Genomic DNA, 19,387 nt, shown 5'->3' with positions numbered 1-19,387 from the left:
TAGATGCCTCATTGTCTCCTGATTTATTCTCCGCCGACAGTAAAGCTACATTTAGGGGGCCTGTAGATTACACCCACCAGTGTCCTCTTCCCCATGTTATTTCTTGCCTCCACCCATGTGGACGACACGGTAGCACAGTGGTTAGCACTGTTGCTTCACAACGCCAGGGTCCCAGGTTCGATTCCCGGCTTGGGTCACTCTCTGTGCGGAGTCTGCACGTTCTCCCCGTGTCTGCGTGGGTTTCCTCCGGGTGCTCTGGTTTCCTCCCACAAGTCCCGAAAGAAGTGCTTGTTAGGTGAATTGGACATTCTGAATTCTCCCTCTGTGTACCCGAATAGGCGCCGGAATGTGGCGACTAGGGGATTTTCACAGTAACTTCATTGCAGTGTTAATGTAAGCCTACTTGTGACAATAAAGATTGTTAATATGAATTCTACATCTTATCCAAGATCATTTCTTGCTATCTTACCTATTCCATCTCGTACTAACAAAGCTACCCCACCACCCTCCCATTCCTGCCTGCCCTTACAAAAAGTCACATCCACTGAATATTTAATTCCCAACTTTGATCTTGTAACCATATCTCTGTAATAGCTATAAGATCATATCCATTCATCTCAAATTATGTCGTTAATTCATTTATTTTGTGCTGAATACTATGTGCATTTATGTAAAAAGCCATTCATTTTCCCTTTTTACCATTTTTCCCCTTTTGACCTTATTTGCTTCTTTTTTAATATTTGTCCAGTCTGTCCCTTCCCGTCACACTCTGGCTATCATTACCCAAATAGTTGCCTTGCAATGCTGCTGTTCAGGCCCTATTCAGGAAAAGGGCTTTCAGGCGATTGATTGACAGTTAACAGTCACTCAGTCAGTTACCTGTTTAACTAGGCTGCTCAACGTTTAAAATGCTTACCAGTTAAATTCCCACTTTGATCCCAATTTCCAATTATACTCACTTGTACTGTCTCATTCAAAATGTTGCATCTCCCACTTCTCATGTGCCTCTTTTTGATCTTTTCCACGATAAATCAAGTGCACTGTGCACTAGGAATATGCCATTGATATTTCCTTTCTCTTGAATTCCCTCTCCTTGCCTCCCAAAAAAAGGAATTCTGCCCCTCTTGGATCATTCCACTGTTGTGATAGAAACTTGGAAAAATAGGAGCAGTAGGAGGCCATTCGGCCCTTCGAGCCTGCTCTGCCACTCATTCTGATCATGGCTGTTCATCCAACTCAATCGCCTAATCCCGCTTTCCCCCCATAGCCTTTGATCCCCTTCACCCTAAGTGTCAAATCTACCTGCTTCTTGAAACCATACAATGTTTTGGATAGATTGAAAATAGACCATGGTTTTTGCACAACAAATGGCTCCCAGTTGAATAGTTGACATAGTGGGTGGAAGTAACCTCCAGTGTCAGGGCTTAGGGCTTTCACGAATGTGATCATACACAGGCTGGTTTAGCTCAGTGGGCTAGACAGCTGGTTTGTGATGCCGAACAAGGCCAGCAGCGCGGGTTCAATTCCCGTACCAGCTGAGAATTCGGAATTCTCCCTCTGTGTACCCGAACAGGTGCCTGTATGTGGCAACTAGGGGCTTTTCACAGTAACTTCATTGCAGTGTTAATGTCAGCCTACTTGTGACACTAATCAAGATTATTTATTTATTTATTATTTATCCTCCACTTTAGTCTCCTTCCATCTTATTTCATCAGATTGTGCATTTGGAGGGTATGTTTAGCCAGGGATTTATTTCATTTGATTCTGTTTCCACATCTTCGTTATTTTTCATGCCACACTGCATGATTTTAGAACAATGTCTGTTGGAGCAGCGAAATGGAGCTCCTGTGAAAGGCTGCAGCTTTGGTCTATCTTGTCGTTCCTCATGCAAGAGGCTCCCACTGTTGGACTTGGTTTAGGTAGCGGAACCGAGGGCCGCTCTTGCTTTCATTTGAGAACAAGCAGCCGCAGCTAAAGGAGCTTCACTTTTACTCTGTCGCATTACATATTCCTGTGGGGAGGGGATGTAACAGGGGAACCCGTGATTCTGAGCCCAGTTGTAATCTTTTGCTTATATTCTACAGGGAATCTGACCTGTATAAAGATGGTGTATCTGCACTCCCACTGGAACAAGACCTGATGCGTGAGGAAGCAGAGAAAATGAGTAGTGTTTTGCCAACTATGTGGCTTGGGGCACAGAGTGGTTGGTGAGTTATGGTTACAAGATGATTGCTGATGCCTATGTAACATTATACCTTCACGTTAAGGCATGAGAGACCTTGCGATCGGTCATTTTCTATCATGATCTCCGTTTGAATCCAGTCCAGACTGAGGAGAAGAAAACTAATTGTCAGAGTCCCGTGTGAAAATGGATTCAGCCAATTCAAAAAACTGACTTGTGGGTGGAAACCGAGAGCACAAAACGACCTTTTATTCTGCACAAATTGGCAATTTTTCTCCAGCCTTTTGCAGTAAATCCTGGTTCATTAGGAGGTATTCACCCGACGTTGATAAAGTTATATGGTTAGCGCAGAGAAGACAGCTTGATTCTGGATCCAAGAATACTTTATTCTGACAATTATAGATTCTAAAAATGGAAAGACTGGTTTCTGATACAGATGACCCTTGCTTTTCATCTGTCTGTCATCCACCTGCATTTCAGACTTGGGTGTGTGCAGAATATGATTGCTGTTCAATCTTCTGCGGCAATGAAGTGTTGATAAAAGGATTTCATATTAGTCAGGATCTGAATATGCTGGATCGAACCCTTCCACCTGGAATTCCCATTTGTGCAAGTGGAACCTCTACCCCCCCACTGTCGTGGAACGGGCAAGGCTGCACACCCCCAGACAGAGTTCCCATGACCCTGGCCAGGCATGCCTCCAGCAGACCACTGGTGGTCAGTGGGTGAAAGTGGGCCCCACTTTGGGAAGGTTTAGGGCTGTGTAACAGCCAGGACCCTTGACAAAAGAGCATAGATTGTTACTATCTGGGCAAGGAGATGGGAAGAACCATGTCACATTTTGCAAAGTCTCAGGGTGGGCGGATACCCAAGGTGTGCTCATGTTGATGTTGCTGTTCACCGTAGCTTTTTTGATTACAGGAACGACGCCCATGACCCTTCCTGCAAATCTTTCCAAAATAAACACTGGAAGTGCCTGTGTTTCCTGTGTATAGAGAGTACTTTTCACTAGATTGTGATGTGCTTGAAAAGCTGCCCGTTTTTCAGTGGTGATGTTTGCTTTGAGCACAAAACAAAGCTTAAAAAAAGAAATGCAAAGATCCACTCTGGTTTAATGAATGCATGTTAAACAGGGGCATTTGTTTTTAACGTGTTCCAGATATGGTAAAATAGCAAAATTGTGATCATGCAGTTAATGCGGCATCGCCTTGCAAATAAATCCCTGGCCTCTCCTTTTGATGCCATCTATATAGACATTCAGCTGCTGTATCATTAATATCATCTAACACTGGTACTGTGCTTCTTAAATTATGTTTGTCATTGTGACATTCTATTATTTCTAGAATCTGTTCTGCATTAACCTTTTTAACTGGGTCTGAGAAATGTTTAGAATACAGGTAGATGATAAAGCAATATAGCCATTCCTATACCAGAGGGCAGGGTTTAATGGATTGAATTGGTCTTTTCTTGTCTCATGCTTTTATTTTTAAATCTGCATTATAAAGAGACAGTGAGCTTTTTTATTGTTTTCTTGCAGTTTGTATGTCCATTCCTCAGTAGCTCAATGGAAGAAATGTCTGCACTCCATTAAACTGAAGGACTCTATTCTTAGTATTGTGTAAGTTGTAAACATTTTTGACATTTTAATTTAACTTTATTTACTAGTTATCAGGAATGCTGGTTAATACATTAACAATAACGACCATCTCCCAGACACTTACAATTCACTGCATTTTCAAAATTTAACTATCCAACCTTTGTGCCTCCGTTTGCATCTCTGCTGCTACTGGTTTACTCAACCGCACCCTCACTTCCACTTTTGACGTCCTTGTTCCCAATAAAACCATGATTATCTCTCTCACCACAGCTTTACTCCCTTAATGGGTACGCGGACAACTGGTCTAGCCATCACCACCAGATCTAGCTCCTACTCCTACTCAGTCCTACTCTTGTCAGATAAATGGATCATCCTGGAAAGCAAAGGTAGCCCTAGGATTCTTCTCTCTTCTGCAAGCCGTCTTGTTAAACCACTCTCCACTGTCCCCTCCACCCTCACCTCCAACAACCAGTGCATTGAACACATGGACTTCTTCGGCACTAAGATTGAAGCATCCAATCAGCAGCTTAGGCTGCGTCCCTCCCTTCCACTAGCCCACCTGGCCAAACCGCCTTTAAAACAGGGTCAAAATTCTGGAACTCACTCTATAACAGCACTGTGGGTGTACTTGCATCTCAGGGAAGCAGCAGTTCAAGAAGGCAGCTCATCACCATCTTCTCCAGGGCAATTAGGATGAGCATTAAATGCTGGCCGAGCCGGGGATGCCCACTTGCGTATTTAAATAAAATCCCCCTCCCCTAGTCCTTAGCTTGCATCTTTCTATAGTTTCTCTCCTATCACTCCTCTTCCCCTCACTGAGCTCATCTTGTCCATGAGAGCCATCTCCTGGTCCCTTGATCCCATTCCTACAAAAGACGGATCACCCAGCTTCCTGTCCTGACCCCCATGTTAGACAATATTGTAAACTGTTCCCTCTCTCTCACCAGCTTTTGTCCCTCTCTCCTTCAAATCTGCCATCATCACTTATCCTCAAAAAATCAACACTTGACCTCACCATCCTTGCACGCTACCATCTCTACCCTCCCTTCAAAAACAAAATAGTGTGGATGCTGAACATCTGAAATTGAAAAACAAAAATGGCTGAAAATGCTGAGCAAATTAGGCCGCATCTGTCGAGAAAAATCATGAGTTAACAGCCGGGATTTTCCAGCCACATCGTAGCGGAAATTTGACGGCCCAGCCAAATGCCCATTGACTTTTGTCGGGACCAGACAATTCCTGTGACAGGTGGGGCAAGAAAATCCTACCCACTGTTTCAGGTTGATGATCTTTTATTAGAACTGATGACCTTTCATCGTTTGTTTTCAATTGGATGTTTTTATTGTCATATGTACCAAGGTACAATGAAAAGTATTGTTCTGCATACAGTTCAGACAATCATTACATACATGAGAAGAAAATGCATGGCTCAAACATACAGGAGTGGAGTACTTACTACTCAGTAGAGAAGATGTGTGAAGAGATCAGTTCAGCCCATAAGAGGGTCATTTAGAAGACTTGTAACAGTGGGGAAGAAGCTGTTTTTGAATCTGTTAGTGTGTGTCATTAGACCTTTGTATCTCCTGCCCGATGAAAGAAGTTGGAAGAGTGAATAAGCTTTGATTATGCTGCCCACTTTCCCAAGGCAGCTGGAGGTGTAGACGGAGTCAATGGATGGGAGGCAGATTTGTGTGATGGACTGGGCGGGTGTTCACGACTTTGTGGTTTCTCACAGTCTTGGACCAAGCATTTGCCATACCAGACTGTGATGCAGCCAGATAGGATGCTCTCTATGTTTGTATTCTTTACTCCTTTTCCTTTCCAAAATCTTCGAACATCACCGTCCAAATCCATTCCCATCTTTCCTGGAATTCCATGTTTGAATTCGCCCCCTCCTCGTAAGGTTTCTGCTCTGCCACAGTACAAAATGTCTCTTATCAAAGTCAAAAATGACATCCTATGTGACTGTGATGAACATAAATTATCCCTCCTTGTTCTTCTTGATCTGTCTAAAGCCTCTAACATCATCTTCCTCCAACCCCACTCCATGTACGGGCGGCACGGTAGCACTGTTGCTTCACAGCGCCAGGGTCCCAGGTTCGATACCCGTCTGCGCGTTCTCCCCATATCTGCGTGGGTTTCCTCCGGGTGCTCCGGTTTCCTCCCACAAGTCCCGACAGACGTGCTTGTGAGGTGAATTGGACATTCTGAATTCTCCCTCTGTGTACCCGAACAGGCGCTGGAATGTGGCGTCTGGGGGCTTTTCATAGTAACTTCATTGCAGTGTAAGCCTACTTGTGACAATAAAGATTATTATTATGATCAGCTGAGTGGGACTGCATCTACCTGGTTCCATTCTTATCGATCTAATCATAGCTAGAGAATCACTTTCAATGCTTTCTCTTTCTACGCCATTACCACTGGTATCCCCCAAGGATCTGTCCTTGGCTCCATCATATTTCACATTTCCATGCCACCCCTCTGTGATATCATCCAAAGGCACATAGTTTTCACATATACGCTGATGATACCCAGCTCTGGTTAATTTGTTTATCAAATGGTTCTATAAGTAACCACACCAAGTAGTTGATGCCATTTTTTGAGAGGTTTTGTTTCTGAAAATAATGGATAAGTAAATGCATAAAAGGAAACCAATGACCATGACTCGATGCTACACAGTCCACATTGAATTTCCCACTGGGTGTTGGGTCATCATCCATCCATTTATGTGCACAATGCACCATACGATCAATAGACAATATCCTGGAGTGAAGTGAGGCTACATCATACAGGATGTTAGCCAAATTGAATTGTATACAATTAACTTAAGGATTCACTTGTGTCCTTATTAAAAAGAAACAGAAATAAACTGGTTGTTGGGAGATGAGGTGCATTTTTGGAATGTCTATATCTGTAAATAAATGCTTATGAAAGCATGTAAAAATTAGGTCTAGTTCTATTCTTCACCATCTGGAATATAACACTGGTGAATCACTGCGGGAAGGCAAATCTTTGAATGTGATCTTTGAATATTATTAATACGTATAATGGTTACTTACACCTAGTTTCTCTTTTGCCAGACATTTAAAAGGAAGAGTATTAGTAGCGTTAGCTGATGGGACCTTGGCAATCTTTCATAGAGGAGTAGGTAAGTCAGTATATCATGAACAGAATTTCCCTCTTAATGAGAAAATACATTGAGATCGAAGATTCACAAAGGAAAGAGTGTCCCTGGGAAAGCACCAGGATTACAAATATCTCCTGTTTGCTGATCTCATGATGTGTAATTCCCATGTGACAAGTTTACACTGGATAAAAGCAAATTACTGCAGATGCTGGAATCCGAACCAAAGAAAATGCTGGAAAATCTCAGCAGTCCGGCAGCATCTGTAGGGAGAGAAAAGAGCCAACGCTTCGAGTCCAGATGACCAAGCTTTGGCAAAGGGTCATCTGGACTCGAAACGTTGGCTTTTTTCTCCCCCTACAGATGCTGCCAGACCTGCTGAGATTTTCCAGCATTTTCTCTTTGGTGACAAGTTTACATATGCAGTTTCCATTATAAATGTGGGCGTAGGAATATATGATGTAAAAAATGTCAGAATTATCTGACTTGAGATCTGATTTGATTTGATTTGATTTATTGTCACATGTACCGAAGTACAATGAAAAGTATTTTTCTGCGGCCAAGGAACGTACACAGTACGTTCTGCGTTGTGATTTCATGCTGTGTTATAGTTATCCCCAGCTATGATCATCAATGCACCTGAAACACAACACTGGCTCTTAACTCCTTTGTGCAGTACTTCTACTGGCCGGAGGACATAATTACAGTGTGACACATTTACTTAGGAAAATTTCCATTATAAACACAGACAAAGGAATTCTTCAGAGAAAAACAGGACTGTAATGTGTATACTTGCAAAATCTTTAATGAAATGTGCATAAACACACAGACAGAACCTGCAAATATTGAGATAGATTGTCGTTTGCTTACTGTTGCGCTGCATGAAGCTCCAACCTTGTTTAAAGAGCTGGTGAAATTGGAGCAATTTGTTAGATGGGTTATTTTTCCACTTTATGTTTAAGGCTCCTGTATGCTGGTTTCACAGAATTATACTTTAATATCCTTAAAGCATAATTGTAATGTCTTATACTTTTATATTAATTATCCATTTTGAAACCAGGAATTAGTTAATTTTCCTGTATCAGTAATGAAACTGCTTACATTCAAAAGCTTTCACATTGACAACTGACCCTGCAATTTCTGTTCATTCATGGGGTGTGGAGCCGCTGGCAAGTACAGCATTTGTTACCCATTGCAAGGGCCCTTCCAGCTTATTCCCTTACTTCCCCTTTTTTTATTTTGCTGTTATATTTTTGATCCATGGATGATTATTAGACATGTCACTCTAAGGCAAGAAGCTTGTGCCTATAATTCAAACAGAAGAAACCGGAAGGCTGTGCTGATTTAAACTGGTGATTACAGATTATCTGGTATCACTGAGAACTCGGTTTGATTGATTTGGCTGGTGGCCAATGAATGGACCCAGAGGGCTGTGCTCTGCCTGGTAACAGGTCTCGATTGGATATTATTCCTCTGGAAAGCTTTTTAGAGTCCTGACGTTCCAGTTTGATTTTGGGTTTGATTCTGGCAGCCTGATGAAGAGATCTAACTAATGTGCTCCAAAAAGATCCAGCTAATTCTCTCAGAAGGCTACCATGAGGGCTGGCTCTTGTTCCAACACTCTGGGCTAGAGCACGGTCAATTGCAGCCCCACAGGCCCCGGAGCGACAACACAAGTGAATTAACCAATAATTTGTCTAAAATTTACAAAATCTTTGGCCCTTAGCTGCCCAATAATTTACAATCATCAGGATTGTAAGTTCAGACACAATAACTTTATTTATAAGCAAAATAAAGTTGAAATATGCAGTAATTACAACATAATAACGGCAAGCTAGCCTACAGCCTTCCTTTTAACCGTCCCACCCTCTACCCACGCACACACCAGACAAAAGAACACACAAAGGGGTAAAAATAATAGGGATTAAAAGTTAAAAGCAAAAGTCCTTGCTTCCGATGTTGATTTATTTACAGTCGGCTCTCCTCCCAGCACGCTGAGTGATCAAAGCCACCACTGTATTTCATAGAATCATAGAATTTACAGTGCAGAAGGAGGCCATTCAGCCCATCGAGTCTGCACCCACTCTTTGAAAGAGCACCCTACCCTAAGCCCACACCTCCACCCTATCCCCATAACTCAGTAACCACACCCAACACTAAGGGCAATTTATCATGGCCAATCCACCTAACCTGCACATCTTTGGACTGTGGAAGGAAACCGGAGCATCCGGAGGAAACGGGGAGATCGTGCAGACTCTACACAGACAGTGACCCAAGCCGGGAATCGAACCTGGAACCCTGGAGCTGTGAAGCAATTGTGCTATCCACTGTGCTACAGTGCCACCCACGTATATTGGTGATGGTCTTCCAGCAGTAACATTCATTCAGTACGCACAGGTGGAGGGATTACGTCTGGAGAGATGTTTTGCTTTTACTAAACTGGGCCTCCCACTCAAAGGTCCACTTTTGGGTCTACTCTCAAAAGCTTCTTAGTCTCCTATCAAACCCAGCTCCCAACCCAGGTTTTTAATCTCAATCCTTTGCAATTTCCAGCCCAGCTCGGGAATGAAAAGAGTCCTTACACTGGATCTTACACAGAAATTTCATCATTCCGGAGAGAAAATCAGAGAAGCTTCCGAACTGGAAACGTAACTACCACCCAGCCTTACTGAGGAGAGACATTCCAGAGAAATCAGAATCAATCATCACCGGCATTGACAAAAGATTGATAATGCAGTTCAGTTGTTAATGAAGATTCAGCAGTTGAAGCAGTAATATAGTGGTCCAGTAATTACTGGTATTCCAGAGACCCGGAGCAATGTTCCAGAGACCACCATGGCAACTGAGGCAATTTAAATTCAATTAATTCATAAATCTGGAATAAAATGCTGGTCTAATTAATAATAGTTACAGGATTGTTGTTTTTTTTAAAAAAAAAAAGATCTGATTCACCAATGTTCTTTGGGAGAGGAAATCTGCTGCCCTTAATGATGATTCTCACCTTGACACAGCTTTTAATTGTCCTCTGCACTCAGTTGTATCAAACTGCTATAGAGAAAAACTCTGGTGAACCTACACCACGTGGCCTGCAATAGTTCAAGAAGGCAGCTCACCACTGCCTTCATTAGGGTTGGGCAATAAATGCTGGCCTGCTCAGTAACACTCATATCCCCAAGAAAATTTGAAACATAATATGGGGGAGACTGTATTAGTGATGTCTGTTTGCTTTAACGTTGTAACTGTTTAGTTGTATTTTTATATAGCCTGTTTGTTTGTTCCTTAGACGGCCAGTGGGACCTCACTAACTATCATCTTCTGGACTTTGGGAGGCCTCATCACTCCATCCGCTGTATGACTGTTGTGCACGATAAAGTATGGTGTGGTTACAAGAATAAGATCTACGTAGTACAACCAAAGGCCATGAAAATTGAGGTAATGAATTGCAAAGCTCTGAGCTCAAATAACTCCAGTAAAATGGATCGAATTGCCTTTCCATTAAAATGCTAAATGGAACGTACCCTATCAACTTTTCATAGGCTCAAATTACAGGCCCCCGGAAGCAAAACAAGACTGTTAACCTGTGGCAAAAAAAGCTGTCCATCAACACACTAAACTGCAGCTCCATCTGCTATTGAGTCTGATTTGCTTTCTGCTTGTTTAATGGCCTCTTTCTTCAAGCTTTCTCATGATAGTCCTGCCACTATTACCAGCCCCTCCAGCAGAGGCAAGGATCAGCAGTTTGCACTCGTGACTTGACATTTAGTCCAATTTAGGACCTTGTTACATACAAGCCAGCAATGTATTTATAAACACACAGGCCTGAGAAGAATCCCCAGCATCAGGCCAGATCCCAGGCACATGTCTTTGTGATATTAAAGCAACTGCATTTGGCTAGATTTCTTACATACAGTTTCCCACTGTCACCAAATTTACCCCTTTTTATTAACATAGAACACAAGGTACAATGGCAGTACTTAGGTTATAGTTTTGTTGAAGGTAATTCATCACCATAATGGATATAAATGATTGTGAGACGTCTTTACATTTTATTTTTAGTCTAATTAGACCAAGAATATTTTGACTTTGATGCTCTGTGGCCACATGTAGTGAGTAGTACATATATATGGATAGGTAATTGCTCACTGTTTGCACTGACTTGCTTTACCTTGATGCAGTTATCTAAGTTACTGCTGCAGTCTAGCAATTCACGTTGTCACAATGCGCTGCACGGTTTCCAGTCAATCAGCTAGGCTTTTGGGTTTGAATCATGTCACAAGTTAGCTACTCCATGTTGATCTGTGTACCTCTTTCTCTTCCCTTCTCCTCCTCCTTCCCGGCCACCCCAAAGGAAAAATCACTGAGACTGATGAAGTTTTGCCCTCTGGTGGGAGGCCAGATAATGATGAAGAAACTTATTTTGTCAGTGGAGAGCTCAGCAAGCAGGTCCCGTCTTTTTATCCAACCTCCAACCTTCTACTTTGAAAAGAAAGAAGTCCCGAAACAATACAGTTGGGAAAATCTTGGAAGGGAAGAATTAAGGACCAGTTTTGATGGTTTTGTTAAAGTGCACATGCAAAAGTGTGTACTGATCTGCTTCTGTGCTCGTAGTCTCAAGTCGGAATTCTCCACTGTTCTGGAATTGGTAATGTTGTTGCACTTTCGCAAAATGCTCTTCTACTTGTGCTTCCCCAGAAATCCTTTGATGCCCACCCACGGAAGGAAAGCCAGGTGAGACAGTTGGCTTGGGTGGGAGATGGGGTGTGGGTTTCCATCCGCCTAGACTCCACCCTTCGCCTTTACCATGTACATACCTACCAGCACCTACAAGATGTAGACATTGAACCGTATGTCAGCAAAATGTTAGGTGGGTGATCACTATGATTATTCCATATTTTGTATATTTTGTGTATACTTGGTATCATCCTGTTCTTGACTGAAGTGTTTTAAAATCAATTCTGAAGTTTAATTAAAAGCATTTTTTTCTCCAGTTTTCTACCTCTCTCCCTGAAACAACAGTTGGTATCCCACACCATTCACTTCTTCCCTGTACATGTAGATCATTTAGAATAGGTTAAAAGTAAAGGTTTTATCATATTGTATAGAAGTTCAGGAAAATATCCATGTGTTAGCAGACAGATGGAAGATGAAGAGGAATGGGTGTATCGACTCCATGGAAAGACATGGGAGGAACAGCAAAATCTGAGGCTTTGAGTGTAATTTCTCAAGTGGAAATGCAGATATTTGAAAGACGGACTGTAGTCAGGGATTAGAAACTATCCTAAAATAATCGTTTTTAAGAACTTTTTAAGAAAAAGATAGATGCCTTTCTAAAGAATAAAGGGATTCGGGGATATGGTGTACGGGCCGGAGAGTGGAGCTGAGTCCACAAAGATCAGCCATGATCTCATTAAATGGCGGAGCAGGCTCGAGGGGCCAGATGGCCTACTCCTGTTCCTAGTTCTTATGTTCTAAACTGGAAAATTACAAATGTTGAAAATGCACGCTAGATAATTCGGTAAAGAGAGAAAGGAGGTTATGATGTAGAGGTCAAATTGGATCTTTATGGATGCTTACTGACCCGTTGTAAATTTCCAGAATTTTCTGTTTTTCGTCGTAAGGAGAGACTGGGAGGTACTTTACTTATTTTCCCTGGTCCAGTATCATAATCGAAGGAATTTAGTGGCAAGAGAGAACGAACTGGCATTTATAGAGGTTTTTGAAATGAAAGATCTTGATTGTGAATAAGGAAAGACTATCCCCTCCAGTTGATGTGCTGCCACCATCGTAAAGTTTTCATCGAGAATGAGGAGAAGCACTGGGGGACAATTGAAATGAAATGAAATGAAAATTGCTTATTGTCACAAGTAGGCTTCAAATGAAGTTACTGTGAAAAGCCCCTAGTCGCCACATTCCGGCGCCTGTTCGGGGAGGCTGTTACAGGAATTGAACCGTGCTGCTGGCCTACCTTGGTCTGCTTTCAAAGCCAGCGATTTAGCCCTGTGCTAAACAGCCCCAATTTTTATACATGTTTGTTGGAGCATGCAATGCTTTACCTCTAGGAGCTGATGAGGCAGAGACCATTGTGTCGTTGAAAGGAAATAGGGATAAAATGATGAAATAGAGAAAGATCTGATGAGTATCAATCTGATGTGTTTGACGTGGAAGAGAAGAAGGCACTGTTTTCTCAAATAGGGAATGAGCTGTAAGTTTTACATATTATACCGTATAATTTGCTGTATTTGGAGAGGAGGTAACAGATTCTAGTCTACTCCAAAGTAACTATATTTACTTGGACTGACTGGATTACCTATGGAAGGCTGGCATGGACTTGATGGGCTGCAAGGCCCCATTCTGTGCCATAATGACTTTATGACTTGATATGTTTCCAAAGTGTTTGAAATTCTCTTTATTTGTTGGTGTTTGTTTTTAAGGTACTGGGAAACTTGGTTTCTCTTTTGTGCGAATCACAGCTCTCATGGTATCCTGCAACTGCCTGTGGGTGGGCACAGGCAATGGCGTGATCATCTCCATCCCTCTAACAGAAAGTAAGTGATGGAGTTTACTTTGAGAAAAAGTGATTTACATGTGTGCATCTTTTCTCTTTGTTTCTTTAATGCTGATTAGCGGCACCTCAGTTTGCTCTGTGGAACTTGTATTCTGATTGACCTCTTGGGTAGCTGATTTATCTTTGCCTTCAGGATAATGGGGAGGGAATGTCCCTATTGGGGGTGCAGCGAAGGTTTACCAGACTGATTCCAGGGATGGCGGGACTGTCATATGAGGAGAGATTGACGAGGTTGGGATTGTTCTCGCTGGAGTTCAGAAGAATAAGGGGGGAATCTCATAGAGACTTATAAAATTCTAACAGGACTAGACAGGGTAGATGCAGGGAAGATGTTACCAATGATGGGTGTGTCCAGAACAGAGGGTCATAGATTATCATAGAATTTACAGTGCAGAAGGAGGCCACCCGGCCCATCGAGTCTGCACCGGCTCTTGGAAAGAGCACCCTACCCAAGGTCAACACCTCCACCCTATCCCCATAACCCAACCCAACAATAAGGGCAATTTTGGACATTATGGGCAATTTATCACGGCCAATCCACCTACCCTGCACATCTTTGGACTGTGGGAGGAAACCGGAGCACCCGGAGGAAACCACGCACACACGGGGAGGACGTGCAGACTCCGCACAGACAGTGACCCAAGCCGGAATCAAACCAGGGACCTTGGAGCTGTGAAGCAATTGTGCTATCCACAATGCTACCGTGCTGCCCCACGGTCACAGCCTGAGGATTCAGGGTAAACCATTTCAGACAGAGATGAGGAGACATTTCTTCATACAAAGAGTGGTGAGCCTGGAATTCATTACCACAGGAAATAGTTAATGCTAAAACTTTGAATATATTCAAGAGGCGGTTGGATATAGCACTTGGGGAGAATGGGATCAAAGGCTATGGGGAGAAAGCAGGATTAAGCTATTGAGTTGGATGATCAGCCATGATCATGATGAATGGCGGAGCAGGCTCGAAGGGTCAAAAGGCCTCCTCCTGCTCCTATCTTCTATGTACCTATGTATGTATTGCCTTGTGCAGTTCTTGCACTCCAAAAGAGCAATATCATTGAGAGAAAGTGCTTCTCTCTGATCAGCAGCTTCATTCGGTAGGAATAACTGGGAGATCATTTGAAACACTGCATTTCGACCACCTTTTCCGCTTTTACTGCAAGACTGTCTGGTGTTTCCTGGTTATAATCTCATGCTTGAGCACTGACATCAGCCAGCCTTGAATTCGGCCATTCCCTCTTCGTGGAAAGCCTCAAACGGCGGTGCGGGAAGGTTTTTGTTGCATCCATACTCAGGGAGTGGGCATCACAAGCAGGAGTTGCATTTACTGTCTGGCCCTAATCGGTGACCAGCCTTAAACTGCTGCAGTCTATCTGGCGTGGGTACACCACAGTGCTGTTAGGGAGGAAATTCTGCATTTTTAAGCCAGCAACAATGAAGGAACAGCGATACAGTTACAAGTGTCTGACCTGGAGGAGAATTTGCAGCTGCTTCCGTTGTCCTTATCCGTCTCGTTGGTTGAGTCACAGATTGGAATATTGCTGTCGAAAAAGTTGTTGCAGTGCATCTTGTAGATGGTACACATTACTGCCGTTGTGTGTTGGTAGTGGGTCCTGATACTGCGATATTGTTCTGTTTTATATCTAGTGTGTGAAGGAAAGGGGTGAAAATTCAATTTGCTGTGCCAAAAGGTCTTGGGGAAACTGGAAGCAAGTGTGCACTCTAGTTTGGATGAATCTGGATTCAGAGCAGTGTAGTACTTGTTCAGTAGCTGACTATGTTGTAATTGAGGAGTATTTAGACTAAAAGAACACATTCTCTTGCACTATGGCGAAAATATGAAAGCTTAAATGGAAATTTGTCCTATAAATTCCAAGTATCTGCACTACCAAGTCGGGATAATCTGCACATGTACAGCCCATGAACATCAACACCAACCTTGTTCCCTTCAAGTTGTAATTCCTTTCATGGTATTGGGAGGATGCGGGATGCAGAATATGGTATGAGGACAATGTGTAGCAAAAGGAATTGTGTGGTTTTGAGTATTAGTTTTTCTAATGTGTCACTGCTTGCTGCCTCTAAAGAGGGAAAGGTCTTTCAGGGCTTTGAACTTTCCTCAGAGTGAGAGACACAATGTAATTTAAGGTGAGGAGGAAAGTGTAATCAATTCCATACATCCTCGCACAATGGCATATTCTTTAGAACTGGCACCAGTGGGAGGGAAGCAAAGAATAGGACAGCCATGAATAACAAGGATCCATCTAAGATGTGTACATATCTGATGTAATCACTCATGTTTTCCCACTCCTCTGAAAGGGACAGCAGCTATTTTAAGCAATGAAACGCATTCCCTCTGCACCTCCAACATATCTACAATTTGCTTCTTTAACATAGAACATAGAAAATACAGCACAGAACAAGCCCTTCGGTCCACGATGTTGTGCCGAACCTTTGTCCTAGATTAATCATAGATTATCATTGAATTTACAGTGCAGAAGGAGGCCATTCGGCCCCCTGAGTCTGCACCGGCTCTTGGAAAGAGCACCCTACCCAAACTCAACACCTCCACCCAACACCAAGGGCAATTTGGACATTAAGGGCAATTTATCATTGGCCAATTCACCTAACCCGCACATCTTTGGACTGTGGGAGGAAACCGGAGCACCCGGTTAGATTTCAACTAGATTTAGTTGAAATCTAGCCCGCAATGTTAGGCGCTAAAACATTTCTGCTCAAATTCCTTCTTTTTTTTGGAAGCCCTGTGGACCCTGTCTGAATCTTCTACTTACCAGCTCTAATCCTGCCCTCTATCAGGCCTTTTATGGTGATTGTGTGGAATTCAATATCCTGCCTTCCAAGAGCGGGAGGTTGAGAGCAAGTCAGAATGTCTTGTAGGGGATTGTTGTTTTGTGTACACCAATCACAAAGCACCTCTTAACTGCAAACCTATAAGTGCATGGAGCCTGCAACATTTGAAGGATGAAGATCCTACTAAGGTAAGTAATGTTCCTCCTGTGTTTCTACCCTGCATTCTAATTTGGAGTGTTTAAGATTTTACTTGAGTTGGTCTTTGCCATTGATGAGCAAGCATGATCGATTATCACTTGTGATGGATACAGCTTTTGTCTTGGCCAATGTCTCTACTCCTGGATAGCAGGCTTACCAGCCACCCAATGGGAGAACTCCACTTGAATTCCTTGTTTTTGTTTCTTTCTCCCATTTCCCACTTACAGTGAGGCGATGGTGCCCTTTCCCCTGTGACCCTCCTCCCAGTTTGCTCAGGTTATCAGATTTAGTGGATTAGGAAATGTTGACAGAGTTCCACTTTTTGTGCCACATAACCATTTTATTATTTACAAAGAAACATTTTATTTTTAATTAAAAGCTATTAATCTTCACATGTAAATAATGTGCAAATGAATAAGACTGCAGATGGTGTAAATTTGAAATAGACTCAGAAGGTACTAGAAATACTCAGCATGACTGGCAGTAACTGAAGAGAGAAACCGAGAAGGCAAAACTATTCCCATTGATGGAAGGATGGAGAACCACAGGGCACCAATTTAAAGTGATTGGTAAAAGAACCAACCGTGTCATGAGAATGGTTTACACCGAGAATGGTTTGAATCTGGAATGCTGAGTGTGTGCTAGAGGAGAGTTCAATTATGTCAACAAAACATGCCTTGTGCCAAGTAATGATTTTTAATCCACTTACTAGAACACTGAACTGAACTTTTAAAAACAGACTTTTTGAAAACACAAACTACAATTGTGACTTGAGTTCTCAATGAAGATGGTTACCCCATTTTCATCCCTGTACTCTCCACATTACAGACACAGTGTCTCAAACTTGGTGGGTTACAAAGACTTATCAAGGACGATAGCCTCACAGGAATATCAGTGAGCCACATATCCTGTCTCCATTAACAATCTGAGATATATGGCAGCACAGTGGCGCAGTGGGTTAGCCCTGCAGCCTCACGGCGCCGAGGTCCCAGGTTCGATCCCGGCTCTGGGTCACTGTCAGTGTGGAGTTTGCACATTCTCCCCATGTTTGCGTGGGTTTAGCCCCCACAACCCAAAGATGTGCAGGGTAGGTGGATTGAACACACTTAAATTACCCCTTAATTGCAAAAAATTAATTGGGTACTCTAAATTTATAAAAGAAAAGAAAAAAACCAATCTGAAATATTAGACCATAAGGCATAGGAACAGAATTTGGCCACTCGGCCCATCGGGTCTGCTCCGCCATTCAATCATGGCTGATATTTTCTCATCCCCATTCTCCTCCCTTCTCCCCATAACCCCTGATCCCCTTATTAATCTATCTCTGTCTTAAAGACACTCTGATTTGGCCTCCACAGCCGTCTGCGGCAAAGTGTTCCACAGATTCACCACCCTCTGGCTGGAGAAATTCCTCCTCATCTGTGTTTTACAGGCTCGTCCCTTTAGTCTGAGATGGTGTCCTCTGCTTCTAGTTGTTCCTAGAAGTGGAAACATCCTCTCCCCATCCACTCTATCCAGGCCTCGCAGTATCCTGTAAGTTTCAATAAGATCCCCTCTCATCCTTCTAAACTCCAACGAGTACATACCCAGAGTCCTCAACCGTTCCTCATACAACAAACTAATCATTCCAGAGATCATTCTTGTGAACCTCCTCCGGACCCTTTCCAAGGCCAGTACATCCTTCGTTCGATACAGGGCCCAAACTGCTCACAGTACTCCAAATGGGGTCTGACCAGAGCCTTATACAGCCTCAGAAGTACATCCCTGGTCTCATATTTTAGCCCTCTTGACATGAATGCTAACATTGCATTTGCCTTCTTAACTGCCGACTGAACCTGCACGTTAACCTTAAGAGAATCGTGAACAAAGACTCCCAAGTCCCTTTGTGCTTCTGATTTCCTAAGCATTTCCCCATTTAGAAAATAGTCTATGCCTCCATTCCTCCTTCCAAAGTGCATAACCTCACACTTTTCTACATTGTATTCCACCTGCCACTTCATTGCCCACTCTCCTAGCCTGTCCAAATTCTTCTGCAGCCCCCCTGCTTCCTCAATACTACCTGTTCCTCTACATACCTTTGTATCATCTGCAAACCTAGCAACAGTGCCTTCAGTCACTTCTAGATCATTAATGTATATTGTAAAAAGTTGTGGTCCCAGCACCGACCCCTGAGGTACACCACTAGTCACCGGTTGCCATCCTGAAAAAAAAAACCTTTATCCCCACCCTCTGCCAGCCAGCCAATCCTCTATCCATGCCAGGATCTTACCCTGAACACCATGGGCTCTGAACTTATTTAACAGTCTCCTATGTGGCACCTTGTCAATGGCCTTCTGATAATCTAAATAAATCACGTCCTCTGGTTCTCCTTTGTCTAACTTCCTTGTTACTTCCTCAAAGAACTCGAACAGACTTATCAGACATGACCTCCCCTTGACAAAGCCATGCTGACTCAGTCTTATTTTATCATGCACTTCCAAGTGCTTTGCGTTTTCATCTTTAACAATGGCCTCTAAAATCTTACCAATGACCAAAGTCAGGCTAACCAGCCTATAATTTCCCGTCTTCTGCCTTCCTCCCTTCTTAAACAGTGGTGTTACAATAGCCACTTTCAGTTCAACATGGAGGTTCCCAGACATGAATTTATCAAGCTACAATGCGAATATGCCAAATCCAATCAATTGAACAATGGGACACTGGCAGAGAAAGAGAATTTACAGACATGAACTGATAAAGTTACAAGGGGGAATGCACTAGTGATGACCATGTTCAAATCAATGGATCCAGGGGAACAGCCAAATCAGCCATCTACATATTTTATTCCAAAATATCGGGGTCAACAAAAGAATGTCACAAGATCTTCGAATTCAGCCTGAAGCCAGTCGAATCACCAAACTACAGACTGTGTATCCC

The 19,387-nt window shown here is 42.8% G+C and overlaps 1 protein-coding gene across 11 annotated transcripts in view; it reads left to right on the top strand.

Moving 5' to 3' along the window:
* LOC140395719 (C-Jun-amino-terminal kinase-interacting protein 4-like) overlaps positions 1-19,387 on the top strand; it is a 128,303-nt gene that overhangs the window by 95,969 nt on the left and 12,947 nt on the right. For all 11 annotated transcript variants that reach the window (XR_011936284.1, XM_072483846.1, XM_072483845.1 and 8 more), the window contains 6 exons: positions 2,085-2,207; positions 3,720-3,800; positions 6,860-6,927; positions 10,187-10,335; positions 11,596-11,767; positions 13,335-13,448. Coding sequence is in view for 10 of the 11 variants with exons in the window: in XM_072483846.1 (XP_072339947.1) it covers positions 2,085-2,207; positions 3,720-3,800; positions 6,860-6,927; positions 10,187-10,335; positions 11,596-11,767; positions 13,335-13,448 (707 nt within the window). In the remaining variant the exon portion in view is untranslated. The remainder of the gene's footprint in view (positions 1-2,084; positions 2,208-3,719; positions 3,801-6,859; positions 6,928-10,186; positions 10,336-11,595; positions 11,768-13,334; positions 13,449-19,387) is intronic.

This window comes from Scyliorhinus torazame, chromosome 18 (genome assembly GCF_047496885.1).
Source record: "Scyliorhinus torazame isolate Kashiwa2021f chromosome 18, sScyTor2.1, whole genome shotgun sequence".
NCBI classification, from domain to species: domain Eukaryota; kingdom Metazoa; phylum Chordata; class Chondrichthyes; order Carcharhiniformes; family Scyliorhinidae; genus Scyliorhinus; species Scyliorhinus torazame.
This window is presented reverse-complemented; position numbering and strand designations above follow the sequence as displayed.